This window comes from Hyla sarda, chromosome 1 (genome assembly GCF_029499605.1).
Source record: "Hyla sarda isolate aHylSar1 chromosome 1, aHylSar1.hap1, whole genome shotgun sequence".
Taxonomy (NCBI): Eukaryota; Metazoa; Chordata; class Amphibia; order Anura; family Hylidae; genus Hyla; species Hyla sarda.
Window position 1 is genome coordinate 299,187,585 of NC_079189.1, and position 21,535 is coordinate 299,209,119.

The 21,535-nt window shown below is 40.8% G+C and overlaps 1 protein-coding gene across 4 annotated transcripts in view; it reads left to right on the forward strand.

Annotated features, from left to right (window-relative positions):
* CELF5 (CUGBP Elav-like family member 5) overlaps positions 1 to 19,477 on the forward strand; it is a 114,190-nt gene extending 94,713 nt beyond the window's left edge. For 2 of the 4 annotated variants that reach the window (XM_056518067.1, XM_056518068.1), the window contains exons 6-13: positions 3,132 to 3,278; positions 4,490 to 4,634; positions 5,075 to 5,221; positions 5,327 to 5,392; positions 9,868 to 9,945; positions 15,178 to 15,321; positions 15,428 to 15,593; positions 15,687 to 19,477. In XM_056518067.1, the coding sequence (XP_056374042.1) occupies positions 3,132 to 3,278; positions 4,490 to 4,634; positions 5,075 to 5,221; positions 5,327 to 5,392; positions 9,868 to 9,945; positions 15,178 to 15,321; positions 15,428 to 15,555 (855 nt within the window). In that variant the 3' untranslated portion in view covers positions 15,556 to 15,593; positions 15,687 to 19,477. Of the gene's footprint in view, positions 1 to 3,131; positions 3,279 to 4,489; positions 4,635 to 5,074; positions 5,222 to 5,326; positions 5,393 to 9,867; positions 9,946 to 13,525; positions 14,183 to 15,177; positions 15,322 to 15,427; positions 15,594 to 15,686 lie in introns of those variants that run through there. The other 2 variants (XM_056518069.1, XM_056518070.1) reach the window with 2 other exon arrangements.
* Positions 19,478 to 21,535: the final 2,058 nt, after the last annotated feature.

The window sequence follows — 21,535 nt, forward strand, 5'->3', positions numbered from 1 at the left end:
TTTGTGAATTTTACAGAAAAGAAACAGTTGTAGTAGGGTCAAATAGTTTTAAATATTACATTATCTAGTATATTTTCCAGTGGAAAAAAAATATTTTCAAACAACTGGTGTAAGAAAGTTAAACAATTTTGTAAATCACTTCTATTTAAAAATCTTAACCCTTCTAGTACTTATCAGCTGCTGTATACTACAGATACACTACAGAGAATTTTGTGAAATTCTTTTCAGCCTGACCGCAGTGCTCTCTACTGACACCTCTGTCCGTGTCAGGAACTGTCCAGAGCAGTAGAGGTTTTCTATGGGCATAGGATTCTAATCTGGACAGTTCCTGACATGGACAGAGGTGTCAGCAGAGAGCACTGTTGTCAGACAGAAATTAAATTTACAAATGTCTCTGTTTTATACAGCAGCTAATAAGTACTGGAAGGATTAAGATTTTTTAATAGAAGTAATTTACAAATCTACAACTACGAAGACGTAGTCAAAGATGGCAGGATGTGCTCAACCCAAAATGTCAACGTGCATTTATGCTGGGGAGGCAAATCCTGCACTTGGGGTCCGTTGCTAAGGGCAATCCCCAGCATAAAAAATGCATACAATGGAGGATGCCTGCAAAGAACCACAAGTACAACAATGGCATCCTACACCAGATGGAGGTGAGGATGTGTAACATATAAGTTAATGCAAAAATAGGTGCACTACTGTGGTAGATGTAAATAATAAAATTGACTAACCCTCGAAACTGATGTAAAATTGAGACATTAGCCAGTATATCCTTATATGAAGGACGTACCTGAGCCCGCACACCAACGACAAATCTGTTTAACTTTCAGGCACCAGTTGATTTGAAAACATTTGTTTTCTACTTGTTTCCACCAGAGTTCCCCTTTAAAGTAATTGGGGGAGATTTATCAAAATCTGTGCCGTGAAAAAGTTGCCCGGTTGCCCATAGTAACCAATCAGCCTACCTCTTTTATTTTTAAAAAGGCCTTTGAAAACAAACAAGAAAGAGCAATCTGAAGTTGCTATGGGCAACTTGGCAACTTTTCTTCTGTACAGGTTTTGATAAATCTTCCCATTGTCTCTCAATGATAACCCTGATTAAAAGAAAAAAAACCTGGGTCTGGGTGTTATTGTCTGGGGAAGCCATATCAAGGCATATGTTTCACCTGCACTATTCCATGGCAGCTCTGTGGAGATGTAGTGTTTTGGAAGGGGAGTCTTTTTGAAGGGGAGTTCCAAGGAGGCAACAACTCTGTAGGAGTGTATATGGACAGAGGTTATTACTCTAAATACAACCCTTTAAGCTAAATATCAGTAGTAAATAGTGCATGCCCACATCAAGCTATAGGTCATTCACCATTTGCTTTCGCTCATTGGGTAATGAACAAGGTGTATGGTTATGGTGTCTTTATCATTATTTAAAGGGGATCTCCCATCAGAGTTTACCATATATATCATGTTGCCACCAGTTATATTGGGTATAAAGATAGAGTGCCGCATTCACAGTAGAACCATGTCAGTTGATAATTATATTCTCTTACTTAATATTTTACATATTGCATCCTAGAATAATGACCTATTAAATTGGAATGTTATAATGCACTTCCTACTCAGTCTTTAATAAAGACTATAGAATTTCAAAAACCTAGAAGCTAGGATAAATCCCTCATGACAATATATTTTAAAATCATGAATAAGAACTTATAGTCTGCAACATTGGATTGAAAATAGCAATGTGACTGCTGTACATTTAATAAAGGAGCTACTCTTTAGACCAGGTCCATGGGTAAGGGCCATGGGACAAGTACAGTATATCATCTACTCTCTAGTTCTTTGCTCTTTTGGAGAACCATGATGCACAGCCCATCAATAACATTTTCCCTTGAGGTGTCTGCAGACATAGTAATTGTAGTTACTGACTTAAGGCATGTTACATTATATCTATGTCTGTGCTCACTGCTTATTGATGGCTCTCCTGAGATGATGCCTCCAGTCCGATCCCCTACGTGGCTGACGGAACTTGTGGGTCTCATGTCTGAGAATGATTCTAAAAAGGTACTGAATGGCATCAGACATCGGCAATATGGATAAAAAGTGCCACAATCCATTAAGAACAAGCTGCAAATCCATATTCAGTCACTAAAATGTACATGTAGCTTATTAGATGTATAGAAAGGCTAACTATGTCTAATAAAGAGCAATCCCAATCTAAATAGCCCCCCAAACTGTGTATTAGGGACCTTAAATTTGGTGTAATTTGAATGCTATGGAGTGTACAGCATAGAGTAGATCATTTCACTGGTGCTTTACTCAGTAACCACATTAGGAAGTGAATTGTAGAAGAATCAATAGCTCTGTGTACCTCTCCTCCCCATTTTGGAACACTGAAACTTATGCGTATGACCAAACGCTCAAGGCTGAATGAGAAGTAATAGAACTGACCTATGGTGACTGAGGCACATGAAACCCTCAGGCTTGATTTACATTAGTGTCATGGCCTCTGTTCTTATTTTGGGGTGTGTTGGTTTCCCCTATTTCTTGCCAAAAATAGCTCTGGAGACTATACTATTCTTGCCAAATAAAAACCGTGTAAACCTGATGAATGCCAGGTTCAACTCCTAAAATCACAGTAATAATAATAATTACCTATTTAATACAAGTTTACATATATTAGTAGTAGTAGTAGTAGTAGTAGTATTTTCATATTAATACAGGAGAATGCAATATTTTATTATGTAATACTAGTGAGTATGTTTGTTAGTTTGGCAACTAAAATCTCGTTGGTTCAATATTAAAGTGTACCTGGCATGGTAACATTGACAGATGATTGGCATAAAAGCTAAAAATCCTATTATATATTTATCCTTCAGGATAAAATGAGTAGCCAATCATTGCAATCTGCTAGTCACTACAATTGGCTCTGATTATACTGGCTGATGGCAGGATATCTGGATCCAGTTTGGCTATCTACACGTGACATAAGCTGCCATCATGTAAAATATGCATTCAGGTTAGGTACATTACTTTTTGACATGACTGAAACAAATGACTCTTTGTAAAGACTGCCATATCCTTGTTTTCTGTAACGTTCATTGTTCCATTCTTTACATTGTCATTATACTTTTTAGGGAGCATCCTCCAGCCTTGTGGTTAAATTTGCAGACACAGACAAAGAGCGAACTCTACGTCGGATGCAACAGATGGTTGGACAGTTGGGAATCTTCACTCCATCACTGGCACTTCCCATAAGCCCATACAGCGCCTACGCACAAGCGGTAAGTCCTAGCTGGAAAAGCTTATTAAAAGTGTTGGATATTTGTGTGTGTGTGTGGATATGGTATATTGCTAGCTGGCGAATCCTAGCTTATATTCAAGGGTCAACCTTAGTTCAGTACAAAAGAGAACCAAATGTAAGTGGGAAACTGTGAGCTCTTATTTGCTTTACTGACTTTACAAATAGTAGGGTTATATGGTGCTCCAGCCTCTGAGCTGCAGGCCAGAGATTTTACATTTCCATGATCGGCAGTCATTCATCCCTTAGATAAAAAGAAATGACAGATGTTTGTCTGAAATGTTGCATTGGTGGATAGGTGGAAATAAGGAGGAGGTACTATTTGGTTTGTAAAGAGCCATGAAGAGAGAGCGGAATAGAGGACAAAGGAATCAAGATAGACTATCGGACTAGACATTGAGAGTGTAGTAGTAATTGTCTCACCCCAAGGAATGAATAAGTCATTACAAATATGTTTTAGTCTAGTATTTTCCAAATGAAAAAATGTAATATTTTAGAGAATCGAGAAAACAGCTTTGAAGGGACAAATGGAGAGCTGACCTGGAGATAGGGTGCTGGGAAGGGGAACTGATAATATTGCACTATTGAGCGATGGGGCTTGTAATAACATGAAATGGAGTATGGATTATTGATTGATGTGGCACGAGTGAAAAAATGAGGCAGAGAAATACAGGGATTGCACCGAAGGCCAGCTAGAACTGGAAGGAGAAAGAGCTCGGATTGGGAGGGAATGCAGCTGAGGGCTGGAGAGATACACATAGTACGTCACAGCTAGAAAAGAGAAATCCATTCTCGTCACTGGCTCCCCAGGGCAGATAAAGAACAACCAACAGAGAAGGAGATAACAGTGCTGTTAGATTGTTAGCAATGACTGCCCCCTCGTGGTGAAGAGTTGTACGACACTATGTTGTAGAGGATGATGTGTACTACCATTAGGCACTGTGGTATACAGACAGAATTAGACAACAGAATATTATAAATACTTTTATGTTTTCTAGTATTGTACGGTCATAATAAACCGGAGTGTGGCTAGAAGATCTGTCAAACTGCACGATGCCTTGTCTCTATTGCTTATATGTTGTAGTCTCAGCATTGCATCTGGTTAATGCTATTGTTATTTAAGCAGTGGTGTGGATGACTTTTATTGCTTCATGTCTTTTGCTAAACCTTTACATTGCATTTTTTCATTATCAGCTGATGCAACAGCAGACAACAGTTCTGTCCACATCACATGGCAGTTACCTGAGTCCTGGGGTGGCATTCCCTCCCTGTCATATTCAGCAGATTGGCGCTGTCAACCTGAATGGACTACCAACCACACCCATAACACCAGCATCAGGTGAGCTCTGCTTCAGTGAGGTTGCCCGGCGGAGGACGGTGTTTTAGTGAATTTATATAAGAGAATTCATACATCAGTGTGAGCGGTTCGGTATAACAACTAGTATTGTTGGTTGTGTTTTCAGATATGACTTTGTAAAGACATAAATTGCATTTTAGCAATGGAAGAACATGATGATGATGCTTAGCAGTAGTACGCTGGGTTCTTTGTAAAGGGAAGGGTTTCAGTTGCTTAGCAACACGAGAAGCAGCATTTCAGGATCAGGAGTTGTGTTGCTTAGTAACATGAAAAAGAGTTAAGTTGCCTAGAGACACTGGGAGGAGTACATTGCTAAGTGACACTGGCATGCGTTGCCTAGTAACTGTGAACAGCTGTTATTACCTTAAACTGTGTTTTCTGTCATTGTTTTTGCCTGTCAATGATCTTTATTTGCTCCACAGGACTACATTCTCCTCCTGTCATTGGCACTGCAGCTGTACCTGGACTGGTTGCCCCATTAACCAATGGATTTCCTGGACTTGTACCATTTCCTAGTAGCCATCCTGCTCTGGATACAATTTACACCAATAGCATTGTTCCATACCCAGGTGAGAGGAAAGGAGATTTTTGACCAATAGGTTAGTGGACACTTAGATTTAGTACATGCTCTGACAATTTCTTTTTTTTTCTCTCAACCTATATTTGCTGCACAGCCCAGAGTCCAGCACTGACAGTGGAGAGTCTGCACCCTTCCTTTACTGGGGTACAACAGTATTCAGGTATTCATTTTCATGATGGGTATCTATACCCAACAACAAAGATTTTCGTATAAAACAAGAGGTTTGGGCAGTGACATTATTTCTTTTTTTTTTTTTTTTTCAATGGTTTACCAAAATAAACTCAATATAGGGTGTCCCACTGCTGGTGCCCATAGATCAGCTGCAATCTGCAGGAGAACTTGATAGGAAGGCGAGGTTCACACTGCGTTTTAGCCTTCAGATAGAGGTATACGTGTGTACATCCTACTGGAGACTGCAACGTTTCCACATTGCCACTCCCAGATGGAAAGCCAATGATGTAACTATACATGTAACAGTATCTCCTATAAAGGAGCCCACCCCTCACATTTTTGTAAATATTTTATTATATCTTTAATGTGACAGCACTGAAGAAATGACGTTGTATCCAGAGGTTGTCTTTGGGAAATAAAAGTATAAGTGCTGCCAGCATTGCGGCACAAGTTTAACGGATGGGGTGTGGGGGGAGGTCAGCCTGTCACTGCTCAGGCCATATGGCGCACACTGTATTAAATTGATCTGCATAGCTGTCGTCTCACAAGGAAACCTTACCTATGGATGAAGCACAAGAAAGCCAGCAAACAGTTGGCATCTAAAGACATGGATTACTGGAACCATGTCCTGAGGTCCAATGAGACCAGGATAAACTTATTTGGTTCAGATGGTGTCAAGCATGTGTGGTGGCAACCAGGTGAGAAGTACAAAGACAAGTGTGTCTTGCCTACAGTCAAGCATGGTGGCGGCAGTGTCATAGTCAGGGCCTGCATGAGTGCTGCTGGCACTGGGGAGCTCCAATTCACCATTGATTGCCAACTGTGACATACTTATCGCCTCCCTTTGGAGACTGGGCAGGCAGTATTCCAACATGATAACAACCCCAAACATATCTCCAAGACAGTGGCGTAGCGTGGGTTGTCAGCACCTGGGGCAAGGCAAGTAATTTGCGCCCCCTAACCCGTGGATTTTAGCACTCGAGTCTCTTCCACTAGATTAGTTTAAGGGTAGCTCCCACCATCCTATTTTTTTTTTTTTGGTAGCCAGTTACCGTCCGGCAGGCGTGCAGGGACAGCGGCGGCAACAAGGTGGCGGCGATGTGCGGGAGGAGTGGCCTCCCAGCCAGTGGCCGGGGAGCCAATGCGCTCGCTCCCACCTGTCTGATTGACAGGCAGGGAGCGAGTGCAGCCTAACTGAAAAAGGACTTTTTCAGTGGCCAGTTTTTAAATGTAAATTAAACCTTTTTAATGAAAAAAAAAATTCTAAAAGTATATTAGAGATATGTTGTAGTACATAAGTACTACAACATATCAAAAAATAAAGTTGGTGACAGTGCCCATTTAAAGAAACCCTTACCCCCTAAGCACATGTATTGTTTGTTATGAAAATAATGATGTAATTAAATTAAAATGCATCTAAATACAAGTTTATTTTCAAACACTTTATTCAGTGCGAACATGCATTACACATTCACCACATTTTCAGCAGGTCTATGAATACAAATCTACAAATGTAGTAACCTAGCATGGGCCATGCTGTTATATGTCGTCTCACAACCATCGTAAACGACAAAAAATATCAAGAACAAAAACTAAACATCGAAATGGAACCATACCCTGGAGATAATCCAAGGCACATGACTTTGGGTATTATAAGTAAGCGGCAAATGTCAGGGGGGCATTATATGTGCATTATATGGGCACATGACAGGGGGCCCCTGTCATGTGCCCCCACATATATTGCCCCGTGACATGTGCCCCTCACATATAATGCCCCCCTGTCATGTGCCCCCACATATAATGCCCCCCTGACATGTGACCCTGACTTATAATGTCCCCTGTCCTGTGCCCCTCACATATAATGCCCCCCTGACATGTGCCCCTCACATATAATGCCCCCTGAGGGGGCAGGACAGGAAGCATTATATGTGAAGGGCACATGTCAGGGGGGGCATTATATGTGAGGGGCACAGGACATGGGGTATTATATATGAGGGGCACATGACAGGGGGGGGGTCCTGTCATGTACCCCCACATATAATGCCCCCCTGACATGTGCCCCTTACTCATCATTTGCCCCTCTCACTTATAATTTGCTCCCCCCTCCCCTTTCTCACGCCCGTCACCTTTCTCCCACGCTGCGGCTGCTCCATTCCTGCAGTCAGTGAGAGCCGGGGGGCGTGATCTCCGGGCGCTGGCGCGATGATGTGATGTAATCGCGCCGGCCTGCCGTGATTGGCTCTCACTGACTGCAGGAATGGAGCAGCCGCAGCGTGTGATAGCAAGGTGACGGGCGTGAGAATGGGGTGGTGGAGTGGGACAGCCGACAGCTCCCGCTCCACCATGCGATAGTTCAGGAAGAGGGACAACAATCTCAGGTGGGGCAATTGCCCTGTTGCCCCCCCCCCCCGGATCCGCCACTGCCTCCACAGTGGGCGGCGACCCGGCGGCTCGGATCGGATTCGCACAGCCAGCACTGCAGAGAGAGTGAGTGAGCCAGGCAGGGGCAGAGAGCTGCGAGTGCGAGCGAGCCCCCCCCAGATGTTGCGGCCGCCCCCCCCTGCACTCCCCACGCTACGCCTCTGCTCCAAGATGACCACTGCCTTGCTAAAGAAGCCGAGGGTGAAGGTTATGGTCAAGCATGTGTCCAGACATAAACCCTATTGAGCATCTGTGGGACATCTGTGGGAAGGTGGCGGAGTGCAAGGTCTCATCCACCAGCTCTGTGATGTCATCATGAAGGATTGTAGCAAAATGTAATTTCTTTAGTGTTGTCACAAGGAAAGATATAATTAAATATTTACAAAAATGAGAGGGGTGGACTCACTTACATAAGATACTGAATAAACCGTTATGTCAAGCTTCGTCAGGGAAACAGGTTAGCTCAACTATGTAGTGAGCCTTCCTCTTCTTCTGCCAAGAGTGGTGGTACTACTAACAGCCACCCAACATGCATTTTTAATACAGAATATGTATTACATATACCAGCCAGAATGAAGCCAAGAGGACACTAGAAACCTTTGGACATGTTTAGCATATATATTGGGAACTTTCACATTTTTACTGCAAAATATGTATGCAGATTCCTGAGGTATCCATTAAATGAATACCTGTGACATGTCATATTTTCATATCTGTCACCCATAAGCAAAGACGGTATCAATTGACAGATACATTTTCACAAAGGATCCTGACTGATGAAAAAGCAAAGTCTAATACATTATTCCATTCCTATGTTGTTGTTTTTTTTTTGCAGTATACTGACACATACCGGTACAATGAGTGCCATTCTTCTGGGTTCTGTCTGGCAATGGAATGCTTTAGACATGTTTAGTATGCAAGCTGGTAGATTTCTCCTGGTGTACACCTAAACATGAGGCACAAATGCTGTGTGAACCTAGCCAATGTTCAGTTTTCGTGCCGAGTAACCACAGGAGAAATCAAGCATTACATGGTACCCATTAAAATCTGTGAGCTGTCTATGTAACCAGTGGATGTGCCAGGTCCTTTTTAGTGTGACAGACGCTCTCTGTAGCTGCTTTCAAATCTGATTAAAAGATGAGGGTCCTGAATGAGGGATCCCTCTCTAATAACTACTTCTATATATGATATATGAAAATGGATTTCTTAAGCAGACAACTACCGTTAGAAATAACTAGTATTACACTAAACGATAAACTGTTAGGAACACCTACTCAATAATATATTGGTCCACCTTTTTAGGTGATCACAGCTTGTAGGCACCAGGCAACAGGTTCCACAAGGAGGCAAATAGCCTCCATAAACAACCCTTTGCCTGCTACCCTTTGAAGCACACAAATGTGTGAGGAGATCACACAGCCCTTTACTGCACATTTAAACATGTTCAATGGATTACAGACAAGTGAGTTTGGAGGGCAAAGAGTGGAGAATTGTTTGTTGTGTTCCTCCTTCCAGTCCCTGTGTCCAAGCCTACTGATGTGGATCACTGTCCTGTTGGGACATATTACTGTGGTTGTAAAAGACCTTCTGAAGATATGGGTGCAGATTCTCAGCTAATTCCTATACATTATCCTGTAACCTAATAAGAACATTACCCAATTACTTGCTGCAACGATGTCTCGCTAAGCCGGTGATTGGAGGGCTGAGCTGGAACATAGGGGGTAACATTTTATGTAACTAGACAAACTCATTTAAGGGATTTTCCCACAAATGGAAAATATGTCCGCCTGGCCATCTCCAACTTTTTATGTAATGCTGAAAGATTTTTTTATGTTTACCAATTTTTTGGTATAAAGAACATTTTGTCCTTTGGACACCATTTTACAAATTCTCAAAATATACTGCTCCCACACTATGCTGAATACAGCCATGTGCACAGGGATTTTTTTTCAGGGGAATATTATAGATTGTGATATCGCACCTATATAAAAATAGAGTATTTTGATATATTGTTTCACATTGTTTTTTTTTCCCCCCATCCAGCAATTTATCCCACAGCTGCTCTTACCCCTGTCACACACAGCACTCCACAGCCTCCTCCTATACTGCAACAACGTGAAGGTAAGCATCTGATTTAATCTTGTTTTCTAGGATTAATAAAATATGTGCATACAGGTCAAAATAGTAAACAAAAAAAAACATACTATATAGGTAACAATTTTACTGAAGCTCCCCGCTGTTAATCTTGTGGACCTGGCCACTCCTATTCCTCCTTCATCTTGACATTGTATGGACCAAACTGGATGGCTGATGTTGCTGAAATAGAGAGAACATGCTGTGTGCCAGTTTACATAACACATGGCGATGACCCTCACCCACTTCTCATGGGTGCAATTAGTAACAGAATTCTTATTTTTTTACTTCAGTGTGTCAGAGCTAGACAGTGAATAAAATTAGGTTTTTTATATAGAGCATACAAGCCTTTATTGAAATATAATCTCTAAAAGAAGATCTTATGGCTAATGATGGATGCTTATGTTCATCGACAGACACCAGAATAGATCAGTCTTGTGTTAAAAATGTAACTTAACTTTTCTGGCAGAGGTATGGCTAGTCAAATTGAAATAAGAGAAAAAAAGACTAAAAAACTATATCTATTTATTACTCTTAAAAAAGAGGCAACACCTCCAACCAAAAGACAATAAACAATGAACACTAAAAGAATTAAAACTAGTGCAAGATAAAAATCCAATGATACCAGTCCCAATGATCAAGCAAATAACAGGGTAAGTACAGAAAAATAACACCGCCAAAGTATAATACCTATAATACCTTATAAACTAACCCCTACACCTGGTGGCTCAGGGTCAAGACAACAGGTGTGGGTGGGAGCAGGGACCTGATATACTCTATGTATACTGACCCACTAAGTCCTTAAGGCTGGGCAGAATTGTGGTCCTAAAATCTGCTCTGTAACCTCCCCTATTAACTATAAGTCCCTTAAGGGACTGGTAGGGTAGGGAGAATCTGCTGGGGACCACCCTGATAATTTGTGGGTTCAGGCAACAAAAAAGTAATAACAGGTTCCCTTTTAAATAGTGATACAAGTGTATGTTATTTAATGATGGTCCTATTGTCTGATAGTTATTATTTTCCCTGGTATATAAATACAGTATGGTACTGATAAACAAAAATAGTCTACCCTTTCCTTAATATCTTACAGCAGTACATATGAATGGGATTTAGCAAGTGATAAATTACAAGGGCATAAGAGAGTACTTTAAACAAGATATGCTTTTTCTGTAGCTTCAGTGTTTAGCTTTCAGGACGTAGTGTCCTATATCTGGTTAATAGATGGTTGTGCTGGACCCAGAGGGTACAATGGGCATGGGCAATAGGCATGAACACTACCATTACCACTGACTAATACCACATACTGTTACTGAATAAAATCTACTATACAATGACCAATATTCCCATATACCATGGCCATATAGTAGAAGCAAACACCAGCTGTACACAAGTGTAGTTACATCCTGTGACTCACAGGAGGCACCATGAATACTTCTTCTGGCTATACATCATCTCCACAGAATATGCCAGACAAACATTTTAGGCCCCTTGCTCCAGTAAAATGCCTACCTCTTTACAAACTCCCCATCTGTATTGCCCAAACAGTAATAGTGCCCACTTTGTGCACCCATATACTGTTAGGCCCCTCTATGCCCCATATAGTAGTAAGGCCCCTCTGTGCCACATATAGTAGTTAGGCCCCTCTGTTCCCCATATAGTAGTTAGGACCCCTCTTTCCCCCATATAGTAGTTGGGACCCCTCTGTGCCCCCATATAGTAGTTAGGCCCTTAAACTGCTCCCATATGATATTAGGCCCCCATTCTACCCCCATATAGTACTAGGACCCTATACTGCCCCCACATACTATTAGGCCCCTTCTGTGCCCCATATAGTATTAGCCCCCATCTGTGCCCCCATTTAGTGGTAGGACCTCCACACTGCCCCATATAGTATTAGATCCCCTCTGTGCCACCATATACTCTAGGCCCCATTGAAATTACTCTCCTCTCCATCGTTCCTGCAAAACTCCAAGCGCACTGCTCTTAATTATGCAGATACAGTTGAATGTCATGTCCGTCCAGGTATCCTGGATGTTTTCCCGATCTCCAGACTCCCCCTTTCCCATCTAAGCCAGTCGCCCCCTCTTTCCTGTGGACCAAATTATTTCACCCCTGTGTTCAGCCCAGACACCATATTTTTCAATGTATTAATGCCAGAAAGAACCCAGATTACTTACGCTTTTACATAGGCAATAATAAAGCTGATTCTCCCTACAGCCACCACTAGGGAGAGCTAAGTGCATATGAATTAATACAGCTATCGTAGAACTCCATAGGCGTGTTTTTTTCCATGGAAGGTATGCCACTAGTCCTCCTCGTTCAGTGGTATCTGATGGCCTTGTATAAAGCAAAGTCCTAGGCAATATTAAATATTTTCCAGTTAGTTATTAAAGTGTCATTTTGTTAAAACATTTTATCTGTCAGGGTCTGGGTGTTCAGACCCCCACGATCAGCCTGTGCCTGTGTATTTAACTCTCCAGCACCCTGTGATTTTCAGCCAGGTGAGGGAGACTGCCCCAAAACAGAAATGCGCTTCTCCCCACGCATTCTAATGATCAGTGGGGTCTGAACACATAGACGTCTAACAATCAAATCTTTTCACATATATCTCTTATGCAAATATTCCTTTGTTTTTCCTGGAGCATCCAAGCTATTAGACCAGGCTCCACCGATATGATTGCCATATCATGCCATTTTAACGTTTAATGTCTTTGTGGACTGTCGTAGTTTAGCTTCTTTTGAGTGTTGAGACATAGACAATGGCCTCCTTGGTACTATATTTTTTTCAATTCTGGCCTGATGTTTAATATCTACTGAACTGTTTTAGGAGATCTAAGGGGAGAATGTAGAAAACCTAAAAATCTAGTTAAATGTATCTGGTGTCTTTTTCCCAAAGGATGACAAACACTTTTACTACTAGCATGTCTACTACTCCACCTATGAGAAGATAAGGAATCAAAATCTCTGTCTAATCCAGTTGGATGAGTTTAACTGGTGATCCTTTTCTCCTTTTTTTTATTAAACAGGCAATGTAGAGAATACCTAGTAGTGAGCAAACTACACCAAACATACAAAATGACTTAGCTATAAGCATGCTTAGCAACGGGCATCCATGGTTGCATCTGAAAGATCTAAATATACTGTGTGTGAACTCTGCACAAGCTATTCCCAATAAGTTGTTAAATGTGTCACAATGAAAAGGCATTATCAGCTATTTCTGTAAGCATGGTCTAAATAAGAATGTGCAGCTGCAGAAACTGGCCATAGACATGGCATTTTTATTGGTGGAGCCTACAGATTTCAGTATAAGGTTGAATTTTTAAACTGTCAATATCTTATTTTTTTTCTGGCCAGCCATTTATCTTCTACCCTTCATATATACTTCATAGTTACTCATGGACCAAGCAAAAAAAACGAAAAAAACAAAAAATACACCATTTTGACTTGTAAGTTAAGATAAGATGAAAGTAGGATGTGATTACTATCTTAATTCCTGAATCAGTCATTGTGGCGGTCCCCAGTGGTTTCTGTCTGCATTGCCAACCTATTGGTATATCTCTCCCTATAGGTTTCCCAAATAGGGAAAAATCTACAGTATATATCATGGCTGATAGGGCAGAGAAAAGCCGCTCAGGTCTACCCCAACAACTTATTCATGCAGCATGAAATTGATGACAGATTCCCTTTAAGACAGGTGCAGTTGCCATATCAGTGAGCCATAGAGACTTACACATTCATTTGTACTAAATGCCGGGATCCACTGGTCCAGAAGAACAGGGCTGGAGACTGGACCTATTACATGTAGTGTTTTTTAATTTGCAACTTACCTTACGTGTTGGGCAAAGTGAGGACTAGCTCCTATTTATTAAGATGCTGCTATGGGACATGAAAGTACTTCTTTCCCTATGTACCGTACAAAATGTTTAAAAGGTGGTACATATGCAACATTTAATAGCATGTAAATCACAGCCTTAAAGCTATGCTATGATATGTTGTATAAATAAAAAACAAGTGACACTTACCTACCACGGTCCCCTGAAGCTTCCATTTCAATATATCTTCTTCTTGCTTCTGAACTCGTTGCATGACCAACAGATCTTGTCTCAGTGTCCTGTCAAAATATAAAAAAATGTATTACACCAGAATACTATTACTTTAATTCAGCTGCAACAACTGTTCAACAATTAACATTAAAAAGTAGCACAATTTTCCCATGTACACAATCTGCTTTAAGTTTTTTAAGCTATTTTCTAGAAAAGTTATTAAAGGGGCACCCCAGTGGAAAACTTTTTTTATTTATCAACTGGTGGCAGAAAGTTATACAGATTTGTAAATTACTTCTATATAAAAATCTTAATCCTTCCAGTACTTAGCTGCTGTATGTTCCACAGGAAGTTATCTTCTTTTCTGTCTGACCACAGTGCTCTCTGCTGACACCTCTGTTCATGTCAGGAACAGTGCAGGATAGGTTTACTATGGGGATTTGCTTCTGCTCTGGACAGTTCCTGACATGAACAGAGGTGTCAGTAGAGAGCACTGTGGTCAGACAGAAAAGAAATTCAAAAAGAAAATAACTTCCTCTGTAGTGTACCGCAGCTGATAAGTACTGGAAGGATTATGATTTTTGAATAGAAGTAATTTACAAATCTGTTTAACTTTATGGCACCAGTTGATTTAAAAAAAGTTTTTCACCGAAGTACCCCTTTAACAGAATTTTTTAGCTTTTATGTGTGTGTCCAGGTATATGCAAGTCTAGTTTTGTTTGTGGCATTTTGGTAGTAATTTTTTTTTTTTGGGAGGGGGGGTGGATCAGTAAAAAAAAAAATGCTTGTACAAAAAACTATGAAAAAAAGTGTGAAATTCTTACCATTTTCTAAAAGCAAAACACAGAATTTGAAACATACACCTGCTATATTTAAAGGTTAAACAGATTTTTTCATCCGGTATTATGCTTGTATTTTCATCATACAATGAATACATTTTTACAGAAATAGAAAAGCTTTTTATTGTCTCCCAGCTTGTCTATAAATGTTTCTAGAGCACAAGTGAATCTCACACTTACTTAGGAAAGGAAGCAAACATATTTCACAAGGGTGCATATAGCATATGAAAACTAAAACCCCTCACATTGAAGTGGGTTACCACCGCTAGCTGTATTATCTTCAGTTAATAGGTCCTTAGTCCATCTTTGCATTACATGTTGGGCTCTTTTTTCCATAGGACCAGAGGGCTGTAACCTGTTTATCTATCATCTGCCCCAGGAGTTTGGGGATAATGAGTTGACACAAATGTTCCTGCCATTTGGTAACATCATATCATCCAAAGTGTTCATGGATCGAGCGACCAATCAGAGCAAGTGTTTTGGTGAGTTCTAAAAACACAGTTTCTTCATATGCAGTCTGCTCTTTGGCATACGGCCATGTTAATGCAAATATCTGTCATCATTTGTGTATGACCCTTTTCACTCTAGGATTTGTCAGTTTTGATAATCCATCAAGCGCTCAGACTGCTATCCAGGCCATGAATGGCTTTCAGATAGGGATGAAAAGGCTGAAAGTCCAACTAAAGAGGCCTAAAGACACAAATCAACCATACTGACCATCCCTAGACCCAAAAGACCAATTTTGGTTATACAGGTAGGATCTTGTTCCAAAAACATCTAGTAGATATAGTTCTGATATAACAAATGAAATAATAATGGCAAGTTTTATATATCTTTTTTGATGCAGATACGCAATGGACCTTTGACCCCCTCAATCCTTCCCTAGAGGATTTGGGGAAAAGAATACTTTTTACCACTAAACACTCTGTCCCACCCCTGAGCCTCATGACCTTTGTCCCTCACCCACACCCAAGGACCAAAAGGTGGCTTTGGGGAGGAGCAGGAAGAACCAAGCTACCTAAACACAAGGTTGTGTCTTGTGAGTGTTCTATGTCTGTCTACTCAACGCCCAGGAGAGACCATCTGTAAAGGAACTTGCACCTGATGACCTTCCTCAAAATGACCAAATATGCGAGGGGGTACAGGACGTTACTCATACCAGAGACCCTTGGGATGACAAACCCCCCCTCCATAAGAGTGGCTACAGATTTGCAGTGCAAAGAACTATCTGTTTACTTATTTATATGAACATATTTATTTATTGAGGAGGCCCAGTGCAACCTACGTACACCCCTTCCACTGCCAGAGGGCCGATGTGGGATGGTGTTAGACATTATTATATTTTGCTTTTTAAATTTTTTTCTTTTTTTTTTTCACGGAGGACAGGGTGTTCTGGGTGGGCAGGAGTGGAGTACAGCAGAGTTCAAAACTCATGTTTACAAAACGCCCCACTCACAGGGCATACCCATTGTTCTGCTGCTCATACACCTGGCCCCCCAGAAAAGGGCTTGACTTTTGCATCTGCTCCAAAACCCTACTCTGTGTCTTTCAGGATTAAGAAAGAGTTAACCTCTCAGTGTTGCTGCGTGAAGAAAATCTGCAGGGTAAACCTGTATCTGCTAACCATGCCTCATTTCCACAACAAAGTTTTGATGTCCCCTTTATATCAATAAGGGGGTAAAGGGTAAACAACAGTGTTTGGATTATTAGAGTAATAGGGACTCTTCCTACACATAGAAAAAATATTCTAAATTGCTTAACAATACCAAGTATGATACGGCTGCTTTCCTATTTAGGGAAAAAGTCCTTTGCATAAATTAGTGAATGATTCAGTGGTGATAGGGCTCTGGCATAGTACAGGGATGATTTGGTCTATGGGAGTGTTGCTCAAAACACCATAGACATTAAGGCTCAGTTTTTAAAATATGCAAAAGCACATTAGATCTACAGTCTTGCAATGACTTGCAAATTTGCGTACATGGATATTATCATTGAAGATCTTTGCATTGAATTTCTCATTCAAGCACACCTTTTTAACTGCACTCATAATAGGCTTCTATTTTGTGGGTTACTCTTTGGCCCGTTATCTCATAAGCGTCTAAATACCATAGAGCCAATAATAAATTGATATGCTGATAGTTCATTTATCAATTTTCCACAGTGCTGAAGCCCGTTATGAACTCCCAGTTGGCTGCCATGTTAGGCTGCATTTGCACATAGTGATTTACACTCTTAGCTGACCACAAATGATCGGTTCTAGAAATAATCGCTATGTGTAAATGGGAAAGATGATTGAACACTGGGTCTGAAAATGATCTAACCTGACACGTTTTGCACGGTTAGGTTCGATATAATGTCAATAAGACATGTCAGAAGAGTGTTGGCAGATACCTATTCCCTGTAACCATCACCAGTTACTAGAACACGGGGCAACTTATCTTAGCATGTCCATTTCTTTTATCCAATAAGAGATCCCATTGCAGTAAATAGGAACTTTGAACTTCAAACCTATAAATCTAAAGATCTCTGGGTCATAAAATAAGAAATCTAGCTCCAGTAATTTTTCCTTCGTTCTAGTGCCCAGTAATATGTCAGAGGTCACACATTAATGACAATGGAAGTGTGTAAATGCTTAGCTGAGACCATACTGATTGGTCTCTAAATTCTGAATACGTAAACCCAGTGGCTAAGGTGATAATACTCTTTTAATAACTGTTGGCCAAACATTTGTTTGGCAGACAGCTATTTCTCTCAATCTCCCGATAAACATGAACGTTTGGCACAGTCAAATGTTCATGTGTTTTCTATAGAAAGAGGAGAGGTAAAGCACAGCCAGACAGCTCTGGCGGCCGCTTAAAGGGGTACTCCGCTGCCCCAGTGTTCGGAATATCTTGTTCAGAACACTTGGAGAGGGTGCCAGGGGTAATGACGTCATGGCCACGACCCCTTGTGATGTCTAGCCCCACCCCCTCAATGTAAGTCTATGGGAGAGGGCGTGGTGGCCATCACTCCCCCTCCCATAGACTTACATTCAGGGGGCTAGGCGTAACGTCACGGGGGGCGTGGTCGTGCCGTCATGACCCTGCCATCCGCACCCAGCTTTCTAAATTATTACATGCTGCCAAAGATGGTGGGTTCAGTTGGCTTTTGTCTAAAGTGTATTGGGGCCTTTAGTTTGCCATTGAGCCTACATGCCAGACATTGCTGCAGCATCACCCTAACCAATGAATGGGTAGACATCCAATGGTGGGTTGTCAGTCCAGTAATCTTTATTTGGACCCAGAGCAGTCACTAAATTTGTCTAAACACACTTTGACCAGATAAGTCTTCAAACAGCTGCACCTAGTTTTAAATACTAAAAGAATATAACAGTGGCACAGTTTGTGGCCCCCTACTGCCTGGGATTCATAGCAGAGGCATAAGGGCATAGAGGAGGAGATAGAGCAAACTTTTGTCCGTTTCATAAAATACAAAATAGAAAGCAAGAAAAGTTGCTTAAATGTTGATACTTCATGGTAAGTCTGTAAATGCTGTTGATTCCCCAACCCCCACCCCCCATAGTCCTAGAGGCGAGGTAACAGCCAGCTCCAAGTACAAGGGGTCGTTGCATCTGTGGTCACTTGTAAATACCATTTTTATACTTCAGACATTCCTTATCTCAGATGTGAAAAGACGAGGCCCTAGTTAAGCACAAAGAAGAAAAGGGGGGCTTCTCAGCTTGCTTACCTCTCTCCATCCTCCAGCATACAATCAGGACTGATATACAGAGATTATCCTATCTAAATGGATAGCAGCCTCACAAAGTACAGGTTTCATAAAGGATCTCCATAATAATCTACTGTAGGCTGAGCGCAGCTTCCGCTTATCCACATTTGCTTGTGCAGGGTCTCTGAAAGGCACTATATGTATATAGAAACAAAGAGTATATTTGTGCTGCAGAGAAACAGATAACTACTTGTAAACCTACCATGGTGAGTTGGGCCGCAATCATATTTTGACTTTAAGAAGCATTACAAGGCCCCCCTCACTGTGAAAAGCGAAACCCTTTAGGTGCCAGAAGTGTACAGTAATGTTGCGACACATCAGTTGGAGAAACTTTTGACACAGAAAGGATTCATACTTTATGCCAGAGTCCACCCTGAATGCTGTATGGTGGAGAACTATGGCTTCAGTCTGCCTTTACTTACAATGAGAAAGTATATAGAGGACTTTTCACAAGAAAGATAAAGCACAGTGTAACCTTGTTATGACTAGATGAACTGAATTGTAATTGGTGGGAAGGGGTTAATGCAGCTAAATATTTAGCACTGATATCTCTCATATATCCAAGGCTTGCCGGCTTGGTTAACTTATATAGTACAGAAAGTTTTCAAGATGGCCACCAACATGAGCAGGGAATCTTCAGGGCTGTCAAAGTTTATTACACATATCCTGTTATTTTCAGTGCTAAGTTGACATCAGAAGAGAAAGCCACACAAGAAACTGTGCCTCACGTGGACGAGAGTTTTCTCTGCATCTTCTTCATGCTCGTCCAGGCTGCACATCCCCCGGGTGTGTATAAGATTATGTCTGTGGCCGAAATATCCAGGTGTTCAGAAAAGCTGCCGTTTACGAAAGAATTAAAAGATAATTCTTAAGGCTCTGCATCTGTTTGCCTTTTCCTAAAGAGTAATGTGCGACCTGTTCTCCAATGTTGTAGTAATGGATGTTGTGTGTGCCATGAGTGTTTGACTGTGTGTAGGTGTACATGGGTATTGCTGTATGCTTGTCTGTGCATATAATCATGTTGTCACTTTAATAACTGAATGCACCAAAACATGTAGAAAAAATAATACTACATCATAGAAAGTCATACAAAAGTCATACAAAAAATACATCAAATGATATACAGTGGGGATCAAAAGTTTGGGCACCCGAGGTAAAAATTTGTATTAATGTGCATAAAGAAGCCAAGGAAAGATGGAAAAATCTCCGAAAGGCATCAAATTAGACTTTCTTATAATATGTCAACAAAAGTTAGATTTTATTTCCATCATTTACACTTTCAAAGTAACAGAAAACAAAAAAATGGCATCTGCAGTATCTGAAGTATCAGAGCTTGTAAACTCTTTTTGTAGCCAGCCAAGAGTCTTTCAATTCTTGTTTAAGGTATCTTTGCCCATTCTTCCTTACAAAAGTCTTCCAGTTCTTTGAGATTTCTGGGCGGTCTGTCACGCACTGCTCTTTTAAGGTCTATCCATAGATTTTCAATTATGTTGAGGTCAGGAGATTGTGAAGGCCATGGCAAAACCATCAGTTTACACATCTTGATGTAATCCCCCGTGGATTTCGAGGTGTGTTTAGGATCATTATCGATTTGTAGAAGCCATCCTCTCTTTAACTTCAGCTTTTTCACAGATGGCATCAAGTTAGCATCCAAAATTTGCTGAAATTTTATTGAATCCATTTTTCCTTCTATTCGTGAGATGTTCCCTGTGCCACTGGCTGCAATACAACCCTAAAGCATGATTGATCCACCCCCATGCTTAACAGTTGGACAGAGGTTCTTTTCATTAAATTCTGTTTCCCTTCTTCTCCAAATGTACCTTTGCTCATTCCGGCCAAAAAGTTAAATTTTAACCTCATCGGTCCACAGAACTTGTTTCTAAAATGCATAAGGCTTGTCTATATGTTCATTTGCAAAGTTCAAATGATGATTTTTGTGGTGAGGACGTAAGAGGTTTTCTGATGACTCTTCCATGAAGACCATATTTGTACAAGTATCTCTTTATTGTGGAATAGTGTACCACAACTTCAGTGTCTGCCAGATCTTTCTGGAGGGATTGTGCAGTCAAAAGTGGGTTTTTCCTCAAAATCCTGCGAGCTGTTCTGTCTGATATTTTTCTTGGTCTTCCAGATCTTGCTTTAACTTCCACTGTTCCTGATGACTGCCATTTCTTAATTACATTCCGAACAGAAGATATTGACATCTGAAAACATTTTGCTATCTTCTTATAGCCTTCTCCAGCTTTGTGAGCATCAACTATTTTCAGTTTCAGATTTCTAGACAACTGATTAGAAGAACCCATGGTGCTGATTGTTGGGAAAAGGTCAGATGAGTATGGGCATTTAATTCCTTTGAGATTGACATCATCTGGTCTTCCCAGATGATGATGGGGAACAATCCATGACACTGGCAGGTCTCAGCTCAGCTTTGCAAAGGGGCAGTGCATGCTATAAATTCTGCAGGGTGCCCAAACGTTTGCAGATGCCATTTTTTTTGTTATTTTGAAAGTGTAAATGATGTAAGTAAAATCTAATTTTAGTTAACATATTATAAGAATGTCTAATCTGTAATTTGATGCCTTTTGGAAAAAAAAATTATATCTTTCCTTGGCTTCTTTATGCCCATTAATACAAATTTTTACTTGGGGTGCCCAAACTTTTGATCCCCACTGTAAATGCTACAAAAATTTTAATATATAAATTCACTGGCCACTTTATTAGTGTTGGTACCAGGTTGACCTCCTCGCCTTGCCTTCAGAACTGCCTTCATTCTTTGTGGCATACTTTTTACAAGTTTGAGGATTGAGATCTGGTGACTGTGGAGGACATTGGAGTACAGTGAACTCATTGTTATGTTCAAGAAATCAGTTTGAGATGATGTGAGCTTTGTGACATGGTGCAATATTCTGCTGGAAGTAGTCATCAGAAGAT